This window comes from Diabrotica virgifera, chromosome 2, assembly GCF_917563875.1.
Source record: "Diabrotica virgifera virgifera chromosome 2, PGI_DIABVI_V3a".
Classification (NCBI taxonomy): Eukaryota; Metazoa; Arthropoda; class Insecta; order Coleoptera; family Chrysomelidae; genus Diabrotica; species Diabrotica virgifera.
The window spans coordinates 145569243-145589550 of record NC_065444.1 but is presented as its reverse complement, the minus strand read 5'-3'; the positions used below and the strand labels follow the sequence as shown (position 1 = coordinate 145589550).

Genomic DNA, 20308 nt, shown 5'->3' with positions numbered 1-20308 from the left:
ACGATATTCCTCTATAGTTCCGACATATTTGTTTGTCTCCCTTCTTGGGAATAGGGAATATTAGTCTTTGTTGTACAAATAAATTATTACAATCACTGAATACATAGTTAGTGAAAAATTATCACATTTATTAACTGAATTAATAATTTCCAATTATAAAAATAACAGTTATCCAAGAACATTCAAAACTCATCTCTTTAAATGAATGATGACATTTTCAAGTAGAATGACATTCTAGTAATGTTTACATATCCATACCAGTGTGAATTTTACTACGCGTAATTTGCCGTGTAAAGACAGAAAAAGTAGGGATACACGTAAAATATTTGCGAATTATGTACCCATAGCCTTAAATTAAAGTGGTTGTACTTATTGTAAAGCGGTTGTACTTATTTGCTTTAATTAAAGTGGTAGCAGTACTTAAGATATGGAATTTTCATTCCGAAAGCGTTCTGTGGTGTAGCCCGAAAGGGTTTAATAAATATACTTTTATAAAGAATGTTTTAATAAAAAATTTTTTCAACTATTTTTTAGACCGTTGTAGTGCTTTACTATACCAAGCAATGTTCATTTTGCAATGGCGTTTCTTACATATTCCTCACAGTAGCAAGGAAATTTTCATTGATGTCAAATTTAATATTCACCCGTATTGATGGAGACATCAACATCCTCCCATGGGAATATACAATGGAAACGTATCCCACTATTCTATTCTTTCCTGCCAAAAGGTACATCGCTCAATATTGGTAACATTGTTTGTGACTTTAACTTTATTTCTGTTTTAGGAAATCTGAAAGTCGGGTGTTCCCTTCGAGTATTTCCATAACTGTACCAAATCTAATCAATTTTTTGTTGGTTAATTTGGAACCTAATTTAAAAATACAAGCATTGTGGTCCATGTGTGTTCAAACGAAAGTAAGTATCTAAGAATATGAAGTAAAATGTTAATCACACCAAAAAATTATTCCACAAGGAAGAGTTTCCTGTAGCTGGCTGTATACCATTAATTACAAGTAAAATTTAATAAAAAATTGTCCCACAGGTAGTAAGTGGGTTGAACTCCTTACTACATACTTGCGGGAGTCATATGTTGCACTAAAGCCGCATCGATAGGAATTTTATCCATCCTTTGGATTTTAGGATGTTTATATTTATGTAAGACTTTTAGTCTATTTGTAAATGGTTTCAACCTTTGTATTTTTGGGTGGCTCACCATGTGCTTGTAACACTGATGATGCTCTTGTTACAGAGCGAAAACGTTTTGTGTATATGTTTGTAGCCCTATAGGGGCTTTTTAAACTAATATACCTTTTACCAGGACAAAATTTTTTATTAAATTTTACTTAGAAAATAATTATCAATAGATCAAGACAAAAACCCGCCTCCTTTCGCTGAGCTTGGCATAAATGTGTGTGTGTGTGTGTGTGTGTGTGTGTGTGTGTGTGTGTGTGTGTGTGTGTGTGTGTGTGTGTGTGTGTGTGTGTGTGTGTGTGTGTGTGTGTGTGTGTGTGTGTGTGTGTGTGTGTGTGTGTGTGTGTGTGTGTGTGTGTGTGTGTGTGTGTGTGTGTGTGTGTGTGTGTGTGTGTGTGTGTGTGTGTGTGTGTGTGTGTGTGTGTGTGTGTGTGTGTGTGTGTGTGTGTGTGTGTGTGTGTGTGTGTGTGTGTGTGTGTGTGTGTGTGTGTGTGTGTGTGTGTGTGTGTGTGTGTGTGTGTGTGTGTGTGTGTGTGTGTGTGTGTGTGTGTGTGTGTGTGTGTGTGTGTGTGTGTGTGTGTGTGTGTGTGTGTGTGTGTGTGTGTGTGTGTGTGTGTGTGTGTGTGTGTGTGTGTGTGTGTGTGTGTGTGTGTGTGTGTGTGTGTGTGTGTGTGTGTGTGTGTGTGTGTGTGTGTGTGTGTGTGTGTGTGTGTGTGTGTGTGTGTGTGTGTGTGTGTGTGTGTGTGTGTGTGTGTGTGTGTGTGTGTGTGTGTGTGTGTGTGTGTGTGTGTGTGTGTGTGTGTGTGTGTGTGTGTGTGTGTGTGTGTGTGTGTGTGTGTGTGTGTGTGTGTGTGTGTGTGTGTGTGTGTGTGTGTGTGTGTGTGTGTGTGTGTGTGTGTGTGTGTGTGTGTGTGTGTGTGTGTGTGTGTGTGTGTGTGTGTGTGTGTGTGTGTGTGTGTGTGTGTGTGTGTGTGTGTGTGTGTGTGTGTGTGTGTGTGTGTGTGTGTGTGTGTGTGTGTGTGTGTGTGTGTGTGTGTGTGTGTGTGTGTGTGTGTGTGTGTGTGTGTGTGTGTGTGTGTGTGTGTGTGTGTGTGTGTGTGTGTGTGTGTGTGTGTGTGTGTGTGTGTGTGTGTGTGTGTGTGTGTGTGTGTGTGTGTGTGTGTGTGTGTGTGTGTGTGTGTGTGTGTGTGTGTGTGTGTGTGTGTGTGTGTGTGTGTGTGTGTGTGTGTGTGTGGGTGTGGGTGTGGGTGTGGGTGTGGGTGTGGGTGTGGGTGTGGGTGTGGGTGTGGGTGTGGGTGTGGGTGTGGGTGTGGGTGTGGGTGTGGGTGTGGGTGTGGGTGTGGGTGTGGGTGTGGGTGTGGGTGTGGGTGTGGGTGTGGGTGTGGGTGTGGGTGTGGGTGTGGGTGTGGGTGTGGGTGTGGGTGTGGGTGTGGGTGTGGGTGTGGGTGTGGGTGTGGGTGTGGGTGTGGGTGTGGGTGTGGGTGTGGGTGTGGGTGTGGGTGTGGGTGTGGGTGTGGGTGTGGGTGTGGGTGTGGGTGTGGGTGTGGGTGTGGGTGTGGGTGTGGGTGTGGGTGTGGGTGTGGGTGTGGGTGTGGGTGTGGGTGTGGGTGTGGGTGTGGGTGTGGGTGTGGGTGTGGGTGTGGGTGTGGGTGTGGGTGTGGGTGTGGGTGTGGGTGTGGGTGTGGGTGTGGGTGTGGGTGTGGGTGTGGGTGTGGGTGTGGGTGTGGGTGTGGGTGTGGGTGTGGGTGTGGGTGTGGGTGTGGGTGTGGGTGTGGGTGTGGGTGTGGGTGTGGGTGTGGGTGTGGGTGTGGGTGTGGGTGTGGGTGTGGGTGTGGGTGTGGGTGTGGGTGTGGGTGTGGGTGTGGGTGTGGGTGTGGGTGTGGGTGTGGGTGTGGGTGTGGGTGTGGGTGTGGGTGTGGGTGTGGGTGTGGGTGTGGGTGTGGGTGTGGGTGTGGGTGTGGGTGTGGGTGTGGGTGTGGGTGTGGGTGTGGGTGTGGGTGTGGGTGTGGGTGTGGGTGTGGGTGTGGGTGTGGGTGTGGGTGTGGGTGTGGGTGTGGGTGTGGGTGTGGGTGTGGGTGTGGGTGTGGGTGTGGGTGTGGGTGTGGGTGTGGGTGTGGGTGTGGGTGTGGGTGTGGGTGTGGGTGTGGGTGTGGGTGTGGGTGTGGGTGTGGGTGTGGGTGTGTGTGTGTTGAATCAACGAATGTACCGTAATAACATCTGCAGCTTCTTTGTCGTGTTCTCAGTTAATTGACAGGTGTTTATTTAGTTTTATATTATTCAAATTTGTCCTATACAGGGTGTTTCATTAATAATTTTCCATATAGTAACTGGAGAAACCTTAGCACAAAATACGAAGATTTAACCTAAAACACTTAAATAAAATGTGGTTCCTTACTGAGTTACAGGGTGTTGTTCTGAAGCTATTTCCTTGTGGCATTTTTATGATTAATTATTTATATGGGAAATAAGCCACAATTAAAATGAAAAAAATAATTTTATTAACGTTTCGACGCCCAAATCGGGTGCCGTTGTCAAAATACAAAATATTACTAAAATAAACAAAAGTGTTGTTGCTAAGCAAAAAAATTCTTCTAATAATTTATTTAATCTCACTCATTTATATTGGCAATTCAGACATAATATATTATACATTTTAAAGTAGAAGACTTTAAAATGATATTGCCAATATTTATGAGTTGCGTTCCTGGGACGACTTACTGAAAGATAGTTCATTCGATTACATGAAATTAACCCCAACTCAAGAATATCCGTCATAAAAAATTATAGCATGTGATATGTCTTTAAAAAGACAACCAAATGCAACGACAGTAAAATTCTCGCGTTAGAGACTTCATAGTAAATCACAAGGGAAAACCAGGAAAAACCCTGTGATACTATCCCGACATCGTAAGTATTTGGTCTTACATTAATTTACTCTCAAAAAATAATACCAAATTCTGACTTGTAACATGTAGAATGCAGTAGGATGTGGTTACCCATACTGAAAGAGGAAGTCAATAGAAAGAAAATACCAAAATTAGTAAGTCAATAATATCGAGCTAGTACATATTTTATATTTTAGTATTACTTATATATCTAGTATTATTAATATTATTTATAATTTAAACATGTTACAAGTCAGAATTTGGTATTATTTTTTGAGAGTAAATTAATGTAAGACCAAATACTTACGATGTCGGGATAGTATCACAGGGTTTTTCCTGGTTTTCCCTTGTGATTTACTATGAAGTCTCTAACGCGAGAATTTTACTGTCGTTGCATTTGGTTGTCTTTTTAAAGACATATCACATGCTATAATTTTTTATGACGGATATTCTTGAGTTGGGGTTAATTTCATGTAATCGAATGAACTATCTTTCAGTAAGTCGTCCCAGGAACGCAACTCATAAATATTGGCAATATCATTTTAAAGTCTTCTACTTTAAAATGTATAATATATTATGTCTGAATTGCCAATATAAATGAGTGAGATTAAATAAATTATTAGAAGAATTTTTTTGCTTAGCAACAACACTTTTGTTTATTTTAGTAATATTTTGTATTTTGACAACGGCACCCGATTTGGGCGTCGAAACGTTAATAAAATTATTTTTTTCATTTTAATTGTGCGTTACAGGGTGTTTTATCTAAAAATTTAAAAATTATTTTTGCTCAGCATTTTAAAACTGTTCAACGTATCCTTTTCATACTTGGCAGGAAGTATAGGTACTGTACAAGCTACTAAATTGTGCTAAACAAACGTTTCTGTCTATTACCAAAGGCGTACGACGGGGGAAAGTGAATGGTTTTCCCTTTCAAAATTCTACGCCACTGGCCAAATTGCTATTTTAGTTCAATTTTTGGATTCTCCAATACTTTCTGTGAAAATAATATACTCTTCATTCGTAACGATAAAGTCGTTAGTTTTCGAGATCTTTGAAGTTAAAAAAGAAACGACACGGTTATTTTGATTAATGTATTGCGACGCTTCATTTTTAATTTCAAATATCTCGAAAACTAATCATTTTATCGTTACGAATGAAGAGTTCATTATTTACATAAAAAGTATTGCAAAATCAAAAAATTACACTAAAATAGCAATTTCTTCAGTGGCGTAGAATTTGGGAAGGGTCAACCAGTCACTATCCCCTGTCGTACGCCTCTGGTAGTAGCTAGAAACGTTTATTTATCTGAATTTAGTAGGGTGTACAGCACCTCCACTTTCTGCCAAGTATGATAAAGATACGCCAAATAGTTTTAAAGTACTGGGTACAAAAAATAATTTTTAAATTTTAATCATATGAATCATATCATAAATAATTAATAAAAATAACTGGGCCGTTTCATATTTAACTTCAAATATGTCAAAAACTAATGACTTTATCGTTACCAGTGAAGAGTATATTATTTACGTAGAAAGTATTGGAGAATATAAAAATGGCACTAAATTAGTAATTCCTCCAGTAGCGTAGAATTTGAGAAGGGTCAACCATTCCCCATCCCCTGTCGTACGCCTCTGGTAGTAGCTAGAAACGTTTGTTTATCATAAATTAGTAGGGTGTCTAGTAGTCACACTTTCTGTCAAGTATGAAAAGGATACGTCGAAAAGTTTTAAAATGTTGAGCAAATTTTTTTTTTTAATTTTTAGATGAAACACCCTGTAACTGAGTAAAGAACCACATTTTATTTAAGTGTTTTAGGTTAAATCTTCGTATTTTGTGCTAAGGTTTCTCCAGTTACTATATGGAGAATTATTAATGAAACACCCTGTATATCCATAGGACGTTCTCGATCAGCCATTGGAACACTCTGTGTAATCTGTCGTAATCTATTTTTCACATCCCTGAGCGATAAGGGGGTTCCCCTAACATTTTGTAATGTTAGGTGGGGATGTATGTACATAATGTACTCTACAAGACTATAAGTGCATACAAATTAAAAAATATCAATGAGCTCCGGAGATATTAATAGCATGATAATGTTTGAAGAAACAATTTTATTTTTTGAGTGCACGGATTTTAATAATTACCATTCACCGACCATGAATCGATTTCATTAGGACTTCATTTTTAAAGCTTTATTCACCGATCTGTTGAAGTTCTAAGTTTATTCAAAGTTTTACACATAAACATTGTTGAGCTTCAAAATGGCGCTAGTTAGGTTGCTTAATTGTTATAAATAAAGTAGCTGGGAATTAAATAAAAAAAAGTGGCCAACTTTGACCTTAATTTCTCTACGCCAAATTTGTTTGTGATAAGTTGTGTAAAAGTATCAAATTTACAAATATCAAAGTGAATTTAGGCTACAGTTAATATTAACAAAGTTATTCAAATTATTTATAAGCCAAAAATGACTCTACTTTAGTAAAATGTTTTTGCAATGGTAAAAATGACTTTTGTTTATTTTTTATTAAACTTATTGAAAATATAGGTCTTCTTCTTTCATGTGGTACCCGTAAAATCGTTGTATCATGATCATTCTCTGAGCAAGAACATTGCAAAGAAAAGCTCTGTGGGATAAACAAATTTAATAAAATTCAAACTAATTTACGAATCATCTTAAATTTTTTTGTGCATTATATGGACTGTTTCACTCAACTTTTCATGCACTATCAAAGTCTTAAGTTCATTTTCGAAATTTTAATCTTATTTTGCAATTTCCGAAGCAACCAATGATCAGACCAAAATTCAAAAACTGCCATTTAAACATGTGCTCATCTACTAAAAGATTTATTTACCCTATTTTTACCTGCAGCAATTTAAACGAAAAAACTACCACTTTTGACACTATTTGTTAACTAAAATTCTCGTCCGAACTGTGACGGGCATTTTTGTATTTATAATGTATTAGATATATAGTACTAATCCAGGAACCGAAGCTTGTCACCTCGCAATTCTTACAGAATGAATCGATTTGATTGAAAATTTGAGAATAAGTAGTGGATAGTCCAGGGATCAAAATCTATATGATGCCGAAAGGCGCTTTTACCATGGGGGTGGTTGCCACCCCATATCGGGGGTGGAAATTTTTTATATTTTGACCGCAAAAGTTGATAAAAACATGCATTCTAAGCAAAAAAATTTCTATACATTTTTTTGGTAAAATTAATAGTTTTCGATTTATTCGCTATCGAAAGTGTAGTTTTATATCGAAAAAATCAATGTTTTTAATAAGTTTTCTGCTAATAACTCCAAAAGTTTCCGTTTTATCAAAACAACTTTACTTAACAAAAATGTAAGTCAGGTGGGGTAAGTGTGTAGCAAAATATTAAAAGTTAGTATATTTACCTCCCGCATTTTGAGACCAAGTGAGATTTGAAGCTAATATTTTACTATAATATTTTAATATGTATTACCTACAACTGCTTCATTTTATAACTTTCCACAGCAATGATGTCACCATATTTTAATTTTTTGTAAACTATGTCCGTAGTACACACTTTCCCCTTCAAATGGGGGAAGTGTGTCTACGATTTATTTTTTAGACATGAATCAATAGAAATGGAATCTGGGTAAGTGTGTAAAAGTAGAATGTTAATTCTATCGTTAGCTATTTAAATATTTTAAATAATCGTGAAACTGTCAAAGTTACAAACTTTTAATTTAGTAACGTTCAATACAAATGGCGTATGCTAGGTAAAACAAAAACAACTTATTGAATATTGTAATTAGTAGAAGTGGCGCTGAATCGGTGTAATCCTCTTTTGGTCACCACTGGCTCTGGAAGAACCAGTACAATGTCATCAATTCCTACAAAACTTTTTTCCTCTGGGTCTGCCCAAATAAAGGAATTGGAAGCAGACATATCTAACGACCTCACCTTTCTTGTAAACTTTATTTCCTCTTCATCATCTGCTTTATTTACTGAGACAATTTGGCCGATATAGTGTTTAAGATGATTCTTCTGACTTAATTACAAAAACTTTTTTTTTCTTTGAGGGCTTCTTAGTTTCTTTTTCTTGTAGACGCTTAAGTACCTCTGGAATAGTTATTATTTCAGCACCAGTTGCAATTTTTTTCTTCGGTTTTATTCGATCTAAAGGTTGGTGTTGTTTTACCATGTCTAATAAGAGTTCTTGAAATGATACAGTATGCTCATTCGAGGTGCCAGAAACTGATGGTTCCTCTATGTTGTTTTCTTCTTCTAAGCAAGGCATATTAGGACTCTTTGTATGTTTTCCATCGCTTTAACGCCAGCGGGTCATAATGATCTGTTGAGATAACATTCGAATTAAAAAGATATATTCCACCTTTTCTAAACTCGTTGATTATAATTTCAGTATCTGTTTCAGACCATATCTTTCCAATCAACGTACTAAAACGTTTTTTTTGGTAATTCGTTGACCCTGATTATGCCTTTGCCACTCGACAAGTTGTGAATCCCATCGTAATTTAAGCGAACGAAAAACACTAAAATCGAGTGGTTGAAGCAAATGACTAGAATGTGGAGGGAGCTTTAGTATTGTTACATTGTTTTTCAATGCGGATTCTATTAGACGTTCATCTATATGGGATACATGACCGTCATATATTACAAAGACAGGTCTAGCATCACCGATTTCATTCAAGAAGCTTTTCTTAAAATAGTTCAAAAATATTTCAGATTCGATCCATCCGTTAGCTGTGGCGGCATATGTAGTTCCTCGAAAATTTTTTCCTTCAGGCGCAACTCATCCGTCCCAAATATTTTTACCTTTAAAAACTATTAATGGGGGCGCCTTATGTCCTGCTGCATTTGCGGCCATTAGAACGGTTATATTATCTCTTCCACCTCCTGCTGTCGTTCTGGAAGAAGCAGTTCCCTTCTTTCCCACAATTTTTACCTTAGAAGGGTCAAGACAAAATCCTGATTCATCCAAATTCCAAATAAATTGTGGTTTATCTTTTAAATCTAAGTCATTTAGAGTCTTCTCTAATAACTGAAAATATTCGCCAATAATAAGCGGGTCCATACACTTTTTGCGGGAAAATTCAACCGACTGGGGTTTTTTAATAGATAAACCATGCCATTGTAAATCCTAGGAACCAGTCTTCGCCGGGCACACCATTTTAAAGGGAGTTTTAAGTTTAATGCGTGCGACATAATTACCTACGATGCTTAAGACTTCAATCCTACTTAAACACCAACCCCACTTTTCCATGGTTGTGAGACAGTCTACTAATTGAATTTCCATCTCCAATGGAATAGCCGTACTCCGGCCTGGGTGTTGCTTTTTTGACCCCTTAGTCCTCTAATGTGATAACTGAGTGTCATCTTGGGTATCCTATATTTTCGACTTGCTTTATAGGCGGTAATTCTTCCACTATTGACTTCTTCCATTGCCAGTCTTAAATCCTCTTTTGAATATGATGAGGCCCTATTGGTTTTTTTAATATATGTCCTTCCCATTATTAAACACGATAAGCATCAATTTCTGGAACGAAGATGTTTATGTACTAAAATACATACGTAATAATGGTAATTGGGGAAAGTGTGTATTAGTACACATTTGCCCGGCAACAATAGTACACACTTCGCCAGATTAAGATTTAAGAAGGGCAAGTGTGTACTATCAACAAATATTTCGAAAACTTTAATCTAGCATTAAAATACATTTATAATGTTAAAATTAAACTATTTTTTACCTTCTTAGTACAAAAAAAGTTTCAAAATTCAACTGAGAATGCCGATGGTAATTGATTTTAAATGGCACGTCTCGCATGAAATTCGTACTTAACCTTAGGTTCGGACAGAATGACACTTTTCTAGTCAAATAAAAGCAAACTGAATCTTGGTTTCAGTTGACCTTGTAAGCATTTGTATTCTTCTTTAACGAGTCATAGATGGCGGTACTAGTATATAATCATATTAAAATATATTTTGACTTTATACACTTACCCCGAATACACAGATACCCCACCTGACCTCCTTTTAAAAAAATAATCAAAACCATTTTTTTAAATTTTCTTTAAGACTAATAGTAATCGAGCTACACTTTATTATATGTTAGCTCTTCTTCGTCAAGTGCTAAATATTGTAGTTTCAAAGTCAAAAGACGGGAAAACTATGCATTTTTAGAGGATAACTTATTCAAACTAATTTAAAGTATTTAAAAATATCTATCTCCAGAAAGAAAAAAAAAGTCTCTAGCTCAAAAATTAAGTGACTTATAATGAAAAGAATGTCAGTCCCTATTTTTTTCAGCGAAAAAGTGATCGGAAGCAATTTGCTAATCACCACCCTAATTAAAATTAGTGATTGACATTATTTAGTATTCTTTATTTATGTCCTATTAATAGGTTCTAAAAGTTTGACCGGCTTATAATGGTTAGTTTTAAAAAAAAATGGAGTTAAAAGCTAATAACGAATTTTTGTAGTTGGAAAAAATGGCCTTTTCTTGAGAACAGAAAGATTAGCATCAGAGATACGAAAAAATGTTTAATTATGAAATTGTAGCCTATTTAATTTACAAGAACCTGGTTTGCAAACATTTTTTCTACGGCAAAAATTGGGTGAGCTATTGACAATTAAAAGTTGTAATAACATGCAAAAACCAGCTTTACCAACCCTTTCAATGTCACCTCTTTTTGCTACTGAGGATTTTAAAAACATTTAATATTAATAGGCTTATAGATCTTGTAAAAACCTACAAAATTCTTTTTTACCAAACTTTCTAAGCTAAAAAATAAAAAAGTTAGGTTAAAAAATCAATATATATTTTTTGAAAAAAAAAAGGAGAAATCCAATTGTAAACATAATAATGTAAGTTAGCGATGTTTTTAGTCATTGGCCTTATTCATTCTTCTTTATTTATGTACCATTAATAGATTCTAGAAGTTTGACTGGCTTAGAATCATTAGTTTTTAAAAAAACTGAAGGTAAAAGCGAATAACGAATTTTTGTAGTTTGGTAAAAAATGCCATTTTCTTCAGAATAGAAAGATTAGCATCAGAGATACGTAAAAATGTTTCAATATGAAATTGTAGGTTATTTAGTTCCCAAGAACTTGGTTTGAAAAAATTTTTTCTACGGCAAAAATTGAGTGAATCGTAAATGAATATTATCGAAAAAACATTGATTTTTTAGCGAATAAATTGAAAACTATTAATTTTATCAAAAAAATGTATAGAACATTTTTTGCTTAGAATGAATATTTTTATCAACTTTTGCGGTCAAAATATCATAAAAAATTTCCACCCTCGAGGTGGGGTGGTAACCACTCCCATGGTAAAAGCGCCTTTCGGCATCATATAGATTTTGATCCTTGGATTATCCACTACTTATTCTCAAATTTTCAAGCAAATCCGTCCATTCTGTAAAAATTGCGAGGTTTTGTCCTATTTTAAGCTTCATTACTTGGACTATACCCAAAAACCCATTTGCAACCTGGCTGGTCAAGTGTTCCGAACTTGGTATATGTTTGCCTTATTTTCCTGGAGTGCGAAACCCATTTGTACTTATGGGCTAGAATTATGGGAATCGCCGCACATTCCAATATTGAAATAATACGAAGATTTCAATCCAAAATATTAAGAACAATGCTAGAAGTTCCTTAGTTCAGAACCAGTGAAGCCTTCCATCAAGACGCCAGACTAACATACGTCAAAGATGATATCAAAAAGTGTGAGAAAAAACAACAAAGAAGCTTAAAGTGCATCCGAATGTGTTTGCAAAAAGTTTAGTGAATAAACCGCATACATTTCGAAGGTTAAAACGAAAAGTTCCATTAGAGTGAATTGGATAATACTAAATGTGATTAAATATGTGTCAAATATAGTCAATATTAAAGACTAAGTTTAAAAAAAGGGTGAATTAGCACTGGATGCCTCCCTACATGTCATAACTCTTGAATTGACAGTCCTATTACATATTGTCTATTATCTACCTAAACATTTAGGTTGAGATTATATGTATAGATAGATTGTTATAAAAAAAGTAATAGTTTCCTAAACATTGTTATTATTGTTTCTTCTATTGTTTTTAACTCAAGAAAATATTCACATATTTACGTTTGAACTTATTTCTATGAGACAAAACTCCATCATCTCTAATAGGCTATTGATTATGTTCAAAATAAGAGAGCTAAATGGAACTACAACATTAACGGGATTTTATTGTCTCATATGGTCAATGGACCTCTAGATTTGAAAAAATCGGGGAGTGCTACCATTTAAATGGGTGCGTTTTTGAGAAAGGGGTGAATTAGTCCCTAGGCACAGGGCGAATTAGGGTGAGTTCTATGCACTTTTGGTGCAAACACGTCTACAGTAAAATTGTTCTAGGTTAAATTTATTATCTAAATATCATATCCTCAAGTGAAAAATGTTTTTTTTTTTACAAAAATAAATTCAAAAGAAAAGCAAGAAAAAAACACGAAAGAAAGCAATTTTGTTTTTTGCCCCATAACTTTTTTCCATAGGGATATAGGTATAGGCATTTCTTCAGCGAACAATAACTTCCATTCTTCCTCTTTCAAATGAAGTTTGGTGGAAGTTTTTTGGAAAGTTTTCGAAATAAAATTTTTCAAATTTCGCCACTTACAGCATTCTTGGGCCATTTTCCCCATTATTTCACAAACATTGTTCTGTAACTTTTTTCTACGCATTTCTAGGTATATGCAATAGTACATTTAGTAGAAAGAGAAGTCAATTACCTTCAAAATAGTCTATTTTATAAGACTATACGGCTCTTTTTAAGCCAGTTATGCTTTTTCATTTTTTTATACTTTTAATGATTTTTGATATTTTTAATGATAATTTCCATTATGACTTTTTCTTGTACATTTAGGTATATACGTTGGGGAATGAAAACAGCTTATTTTCTTTACTTTAAATGGTGTATTGCAAAAAATTCTAGGACTCTCTTTAAACAAGATATCCGTAGGATATCCAAGAGTATCCGTAATTTGAGAAAAATTATTTTTTAATTTTTTTTTGAATAATATAATTGCATATTATAACATAAATTTTAATTCCAAATAACTTTTCTTAATAACACTTTTCGATATTGTGAAATATAAAGGTACTTTACTCTTGAGCAAAATTCATATTTTTTACATACAGTCGGAAAAATGAAAGAATACCCATGAACGATCACATCAATCACTTATTTTGTATTTGCTGTCTTTTTCTATAAATAACAAAAGTTTATTATAGAAAAAGACAGCAAATACAAAATAAGTGATTGATGTGATCGTTCATGGGTATTTAAAACTGGTACACTTTTTTTTCCCAATGTAAACCTGTGTTCAGACTGACAATTATTGTTCGTGAATCACTTCGTTGTTGCCATCACAGATAACGGAATTGCACTAAATCTAAATACAAAAAAATAACGATTAAAATGTATATTTCGAATTGTAATACATATATTTAAATTACACACTTGTTCACTGTAAAAGTTATTCATTTTGTATTAATTTCAAATTTAATTTTTAATTTTTCCAGTGTGTTTTATTTGTTCTACACAACTTAATGCAGTTTTGTCCTACAATTTACGAGAAACCAATCACAGCTCTCGATTTGACATTAAACATAATAATTTAAAGTCATGTCAAGATTTATTATCTATCATTATTTTTGAATTAAAATATTTTCATAAATTATACTAAAACACGAATCAATGTATGGATACTTAATTGAGATGACGGAAAATTACAATTGTTTTAGTTTTTAGTACATTAAAAAAAGCGGCCTGTCGCACAGCCCCGTTTTTACCTAGTTTGATATAATATTTTCGTTGAACTGGCAACGTTGCCCTAGAAATTGGAATGACACTTGTGACAAGATCAACTTACACAACTTGAAAAACACGATTATTGGTTATAAGTGTTGTACCAGTTTTTTTTTTGACGCGAAATGTACACTATTGATAAAATTTTAGATTTTATCTTAGACTATGCAGAGAGAGAATAACTGCATTTTATAAAGATTTTTTTTTCTCATAAAGTTAATAATAAAAAAGTTTTCCATATGGTTCCAACTTAGTGGGACCTATTGCATGTGTATATGTCACATTTTGAAAAAGCATATCTTGTTTAAAAATATTCATAGAATTTTCTACAATACACCATTTTAAAGTAAAGAAAATAAGCTTTCTTTTTGAAGTTATACTTCTTTAGGCGCGATTGAGAGTAAAATTTCATAATACTGCGCGCATGCGCACACAGACAGTATGTACTTAGTTGCAATGAATTGTTCAGAATTAAAAAACAGCTCCGAACTCTTGGGAGGAAACAAATAAGAGGTAGAGCATTGGACTAGAGATCGAGAGGTCGCGGGCTCAAATCCCGGACGATTCACTTTTTTTTTAATTTTTGGTAGTTTTAATAAAAAAATTTTGAAAATGGTCGGTAAGAAAGTTAGTTTAATATTTAAATGAAGTACAAATAAACTGTTAAGTATATTTATTTCGTTGAATTATATAATAGAAGTATAACTTCGTACTTGCGTACAAAGTACACACACATCCTTTTTTTTTAATACAATGTATTGTTATGATCTGCTCTCCATTACTTTTATATTAATTATTATTTATTTGATCAATTATTTAATTAACGCAAATCATACATAAAAATATTAAGAAAAAAATCTTAGGGTGCCTTTTGTCAAAAAGAATTTAATTAAATTCTCTTAGGTTATACTTATCCTTTCTCGTGGCTTCAATATCTCTTAGTTGATCCTTATCGGGATAAAATAGGAAAAGGAAATAAATAGAAAAATCATAAATAAACACATACAAATACCTTTATTATCAAAAGCAATGCTCTATAAATTTATCAATTAAATCCTGTAACTGTCCAAAAGAAACTTTTACCATATAAATTAATCTAATTCAAACAAATATTTATCGCTTTGTTCTTGATACCCTTAATAAAAAAACAAGCTAAACAAACAAATTTGGTATTCGCAAATTACTTATACTTCCTATTAAATTTTTGAAATGTTGGAATCTTAAATGCATATGCTTTTACGTAAAAAAATTTAACTTCTGATTATAAAGAAAATCTATCACATAGGTTATTGATTGACCTTTTTGATTCACACACAATGATGTCTCCTCTTGACCCAAACAGCTCCTCCTTGTTGATTATGTTAGGCTACCAATCAAAGCCCTCTCCGTTCTCAGCAAACAATCCAGCAGGATACCAGCAACTATTTCTCCAAAACACAAGCCAGGCCTCTTTTTGCCAGTACTTGTTCAATAAACTCCAAAACTCTCTCCTCTCTTTCTCTCAACAATAATCTCCTGAGACCCAAGTATCTTTTTACTTGGTGTCACAAATAATTTTAATAACGATAATTCTTGTAACTTACTCTCTTGGACTTTACAGAATCAAAGAGGTATTTCTTCTCGATTTGATTTGTCTCTCGTTCCACTTTTCAGCTACTCTCACTATCAAAAGAACCACTAGTACTTGCTTCTGAACTACTCACGAAAACTTTTGACTGCTCTTCTCGAATGCCGGTAACACAATAATCCCTCTTTCCAAACTGTCTCAACATTCAAACAAAACTTTCCCCATTCCAAATTGCCAAGCCAATCAGAAACATTTCTCTCTCCCCATTCTTTTTTTCATTCGAAAACCCACTCATACTTTCAAAATTATTCCTACCATCATAATAATTACTTTCGGGAAATTCTCCAAAATTTACTCGGGATTAAACAAAAAGAGATTAAAATTCCAAACTTTCTTTACCTTAATTTTCTAAGAACTAATTACCTATGGCTTCTACCTTTCCCGTAATAAACAATCGGTTTAAAATAATAATCCTAAATAACTTTCACTTCACTTTTATTTACAAAAATGTTTTTAATATTCTTCATGGAAAAATTCATTAAGGAGAAACCACCTTGCGTGAAAGCTAACTTCTAATAAATATTTACAAATCAATATACAGGGTGTATCAAATTTATGTGCCCGCGTTATATTAAAAAATTAAAATTTTTATTCTATCTTTGATTGATAAATTGAAACACAATAGTATATACCCAAATATACAATAAAAAAGTTATAATGAGAAATTTAAAAATAATCATGAAATATATCAAAAATCATTAAAAGTATAAAACTTTGAACAACCATATCTGGCTTAAAAATAGTTATACGTCCTTCTATAATAGACTATTTTAAAGGTAATTGACTTTTCTTTATACTAAATGTCACATTGTATATACCTAAAGATACGTAGAAAAAAGTTACAGAACAATGTTTGAGAAGTAACAAGGAAAATGGGCCAAAATCGCTGAGTGGCGAACTTTGAAAAATCATATTTTGGAAACTGTAAATCATAGAGACTTTTGTTAACCGCCATTTTAAAGAGGAAGGATGGAAGTTTTTTTCCATGAAACAATGCCTATACCTATATCCCAGAGGGAAAAAGTTATGGGGCAAAACACAAAATTGCTATCTTTCTTGTTTTTTTCTTGCTTTTCTTTTGAATATATTTTTGTAAAAAAAAATACTTTTGACTTTAAAATATGATGTTTCGATAGTAAATTTAACCTAGAACAATTTTCCTATAGACGTGTTTGCACCAAAAGTGCATAGAACTCACCCTAATTCGCCCTGGGCCTAGGGACTAATTCACCTTTTTCTCAAAAACGCACCCCCTTAAATGGTAACACTCCGCGGGTTTTTCATATTTAGAAGTCCATTGACTATATGAAACAATAAAACCCCGTTAACGTTGTAGTTCCTTTCTAAAATACATAATGAATAGCCTATAAAACATACTATATTAATCTTATCCTTTTTTAGCTCCCCAAAGAACAATCATTTTGTTATTCAACACTACTGGAAGAAACACTGAACTTAATTAACGACACTTTGAAGGAATGGAGAAAAAGTCACAAACTACAACGTCAAATTCTGTTGCATAGACTAAAGGCACTGCGACAGTTACATCTATTATTTGCGCATACTCCCACCAAGCACATTGATATCAGTGATTATTTAAAAAAACTTGATTTAAACGTGCGACATACCGAAGACTTTTACATGTCGAAAGAGATTAAACATCCTAGAGATGAATTATAGCATATATTTAATAAGATACTTAATGCATGTGATCACTAGGATAAGCTAAAGTTTTGTTTAAATAGGGAACTTGCATAAATTTTTAAATATTAAAGTAATATTAAAAAACATACATTAACATTATCTTAAAACGCTTGCATGTAAAAAAACAAATATTTTAACCCATACGCTTATTATTACGAGGTTTTGAAAATGCTATAAAATTCAAATTTCTTAGGAGGCTCCTGAACGTCACGGTATGACGTCACGGACCACAAGGGGGCTACGAGTCGAGCCCGGTTAAAAACGCGATTAGAGTAACATTTTAATCGTATTTAATTGGAAATTGCCAGATATTATTTGTATTCTTGCATAGTTCTACAATCAGTTTATTTAGTTTCAAAGTGAAATTTATAAATCTTTAGAAATTGCTACTTTCTAAAGTGCTTAAAACGCATAAGTAGATACTATTACTCATGGGGGTTTTTCAAAAGAAAGCGACTAGGGTATTCTGGGGATTGTATAGTACATTTTAATCGCCTTTAATTGAAATGCTAAGGGTAAGTTTAAGTTAACTGGACCAACTTGGGGATTAAAAATACATGATTTTAAATATTTACTAATTAATGGAACAGATTTTGCAAATATTCTCGAAGCATTGCTTTTGCTTATGCTGAAATCATCTCCAAGAGACATAAATGTGTGACCTGTTCTTTTTTAGAGTTAAAATTAGATGCATTGTTTATGTTTTACAATAGTTTTCCATTGAAACGTATACAATTTAGGTCTATATTGTAACTTCATCACTGTATACTTCAGAGACAACATTTTAAATTGTTTTGATTCCTCTTCTTTCGCATCTTAATCACAAGATAAAGAATCACTTTCATTGTACCAATAGTCATCACTACCACTATATTCACTATTATCTTCAAATACAGAATGTCCTGATTCACTTTTTGTATCTTCAAATAATGTTTGCAAGTCTTTTATAGGTGAAGTTCCTGCATCCTTATTATGTGTTTTCAATGGCGACAACCCGACTGTAACACTCCTTTGAAATTTACACTGAATACCTTTTTTACTTCTGATTTTGACGTTCTATGCTGATGCATTATTCAGTTTTTGAGGTAAAGCTGGTTGGTTTAATTCAGGTCCTGGCTAAACTTAGTTTGTGAAACTAGGATCACACTTTTTCTTATCATCATTGTCATCTAGAACAGACTTAGATGTAGAAGCGGCATCTTCAAGAAGCTCTCGTTTAACCCTTTTAAGGGCTGCTTCCCTCTTAGGCTGAGAAAAAGTTCGTTTTCTGTCTGGTTAACAATCAGATATGCGCGGGACAATACCTGACTTAATAATTTTGGAACCACCCATAATCTTGAATTTATATAGTTATCCATGTCTTGTTCCAACTGCAACAAATAAACAAATTTAAGTAGGCACATTTCATGAAACGAAACTACCAAATATTTTTTCTTGAAATAGAAAATGTCTTATTTATTAGGTACCTAATTACATAAATACTCACATCGAAATGATCCTCACAGACATAAAGACCTTTGCTACTTTGTGAAATATCCTTTTTAGGTCGCCTGCATGCATTTAGCCATTTAGATCGACGTTTTGGTTCTACTGGTAGAGTAAAAAAATATTTTTGTTGGATGTTCTGACAGTTGTGCTTTGGCATTCCGGCACTATATACTCCAGGCTGTGGGTGAAAAATAGGTCGATTTCAGGATATAATTCAGGAGTTTTTGAAACCTATCAGGTGTTGTAAAGGACGATGCCAGGAATAACTTATCTAAAATGTCACCAAAAATATTGTGAGCTTTTTTTTATTACGATTTTCATTTGTTAAATTTGCAATGTTTAAAGATTTTTAATTTTGCAGCTTAGGATATTGATTCTAGAGAAAAACTTTTTAATAGAAAGTTGTAGTAAATTTAAAAACCTACAATTTGAGCTATGGTAAATTTAATTTCGTTTATTGGTTATTGCAAAACAGCCTGCGAAAGGTCCAAAATGGCCGTTTTTTACAATTGCGTTATTTATTGAACAAATAATTTTTTTTATTTTTTAAAGCTTAATAATGAAGATCTTTCAATTCCAGACATAAAAAAAAATTGTAAGGCCGGATTAACGAATTTGTTGCTTAGATATTATAAATTGTTTATCCCAAGAGGTCAAATGTCGAAGGCTATAACTTAAAAAAAAAACGTAGAGAGTTGGTGAAACATCCAATCTCCTTCTAAAGAGTTATATTTTCATATTCTGATGTAAATAAATGCGTAAAACTTTTTTAAACCTCTAATTTTTGAGTTTGAAAATAAGGGGGCAAATATGAGTTTTTAACTTACAGATTATTGTTGCTGAAGACGAAACGAAGATTTATTAAAAAATAAAAAAATTCTACGACCAACTGAAGCCGAGCTAAATGTTGGGTTTGAAAATAAGGGGGCAAAGTTCGTTATAAACATTTAGAGCTGAAGCTGCCCTGTACATCCTGAGTTTCTAACTTACAGATTATTGTTGCTGAAGACGAAACGAAGATTTATAAAAAAAAATAAAAAAAATTTACAACCAACTGAAGCCGAGATAATTGTTTCTTTTTTCTTAAATTGTAGTGCCTTTATTTATAACAATTAAGAAATTATTTTACAGTCATTGATTAAAGAAAGACTTATATTATCTTAAAATAAAAATTATTATAAAATATAGTTACATTTAATTATTAAAAATTATTTTTAAAATCAGTGCTTTTCCGAGCGGCCAAATTTTGCAAATCGTTGGCTCGCTTCAAATCCGCGCGCTTTGAAAATTTTTACGTAACTTATATTAAATTTTGACCGAAAACAATTTAATAATATTACCATTATAATATACAGTCTATTTACCACTGTACTTGTTTTTCTTGATAAACTTTTATATGTGAAATCTCATTTCTGAAGAAATAATATTACAAAAATGATACATATATATGAAATATATAACTATATTTTTAATTTTTTCATTGTTATATAAATATAATAATAATAATGTTACTTCTTATTATACAATATAAAACTTTTTCTTCTTGTAGTGACTATCCGTTTTGGATGTTGGCGACCATCATGGAAA

General features: G+C 33.5%; 1 protein-coding gene across 5 annotated transcripts in view; it reads left to right on the top strand.

The window, feature by feature from the left end:
- Positions 1–17319, top strand: part of LOC126879652 (thioredoxin domain-containing protein 11) — a 216469-nt gene extending 199150 nt beyond the window's left edge. For all 5 annotated transcript variants that reach the window (XM_050642844.1, XM_050642841.1, XM_050642842.1 and 2 more), the window contains 3 exons: positions 535–728; positions 786–915; positions 16931–17319. In XM_050642844.1, the coding sequence (XP_050498801.1) occupies positions 535–728; positions 786–915; positions 16931–17209 (603 nt within the window). In that variant the 3' untranslated portion in view covers positions 17210–17319. The remainder of the gene's footprint in view (positions 1–534; positions 729–785; positions 916–16930) is intronic.
- The last annotated feature ends 2989 nt before the right edge of the window (positions 17320–20308 follow it).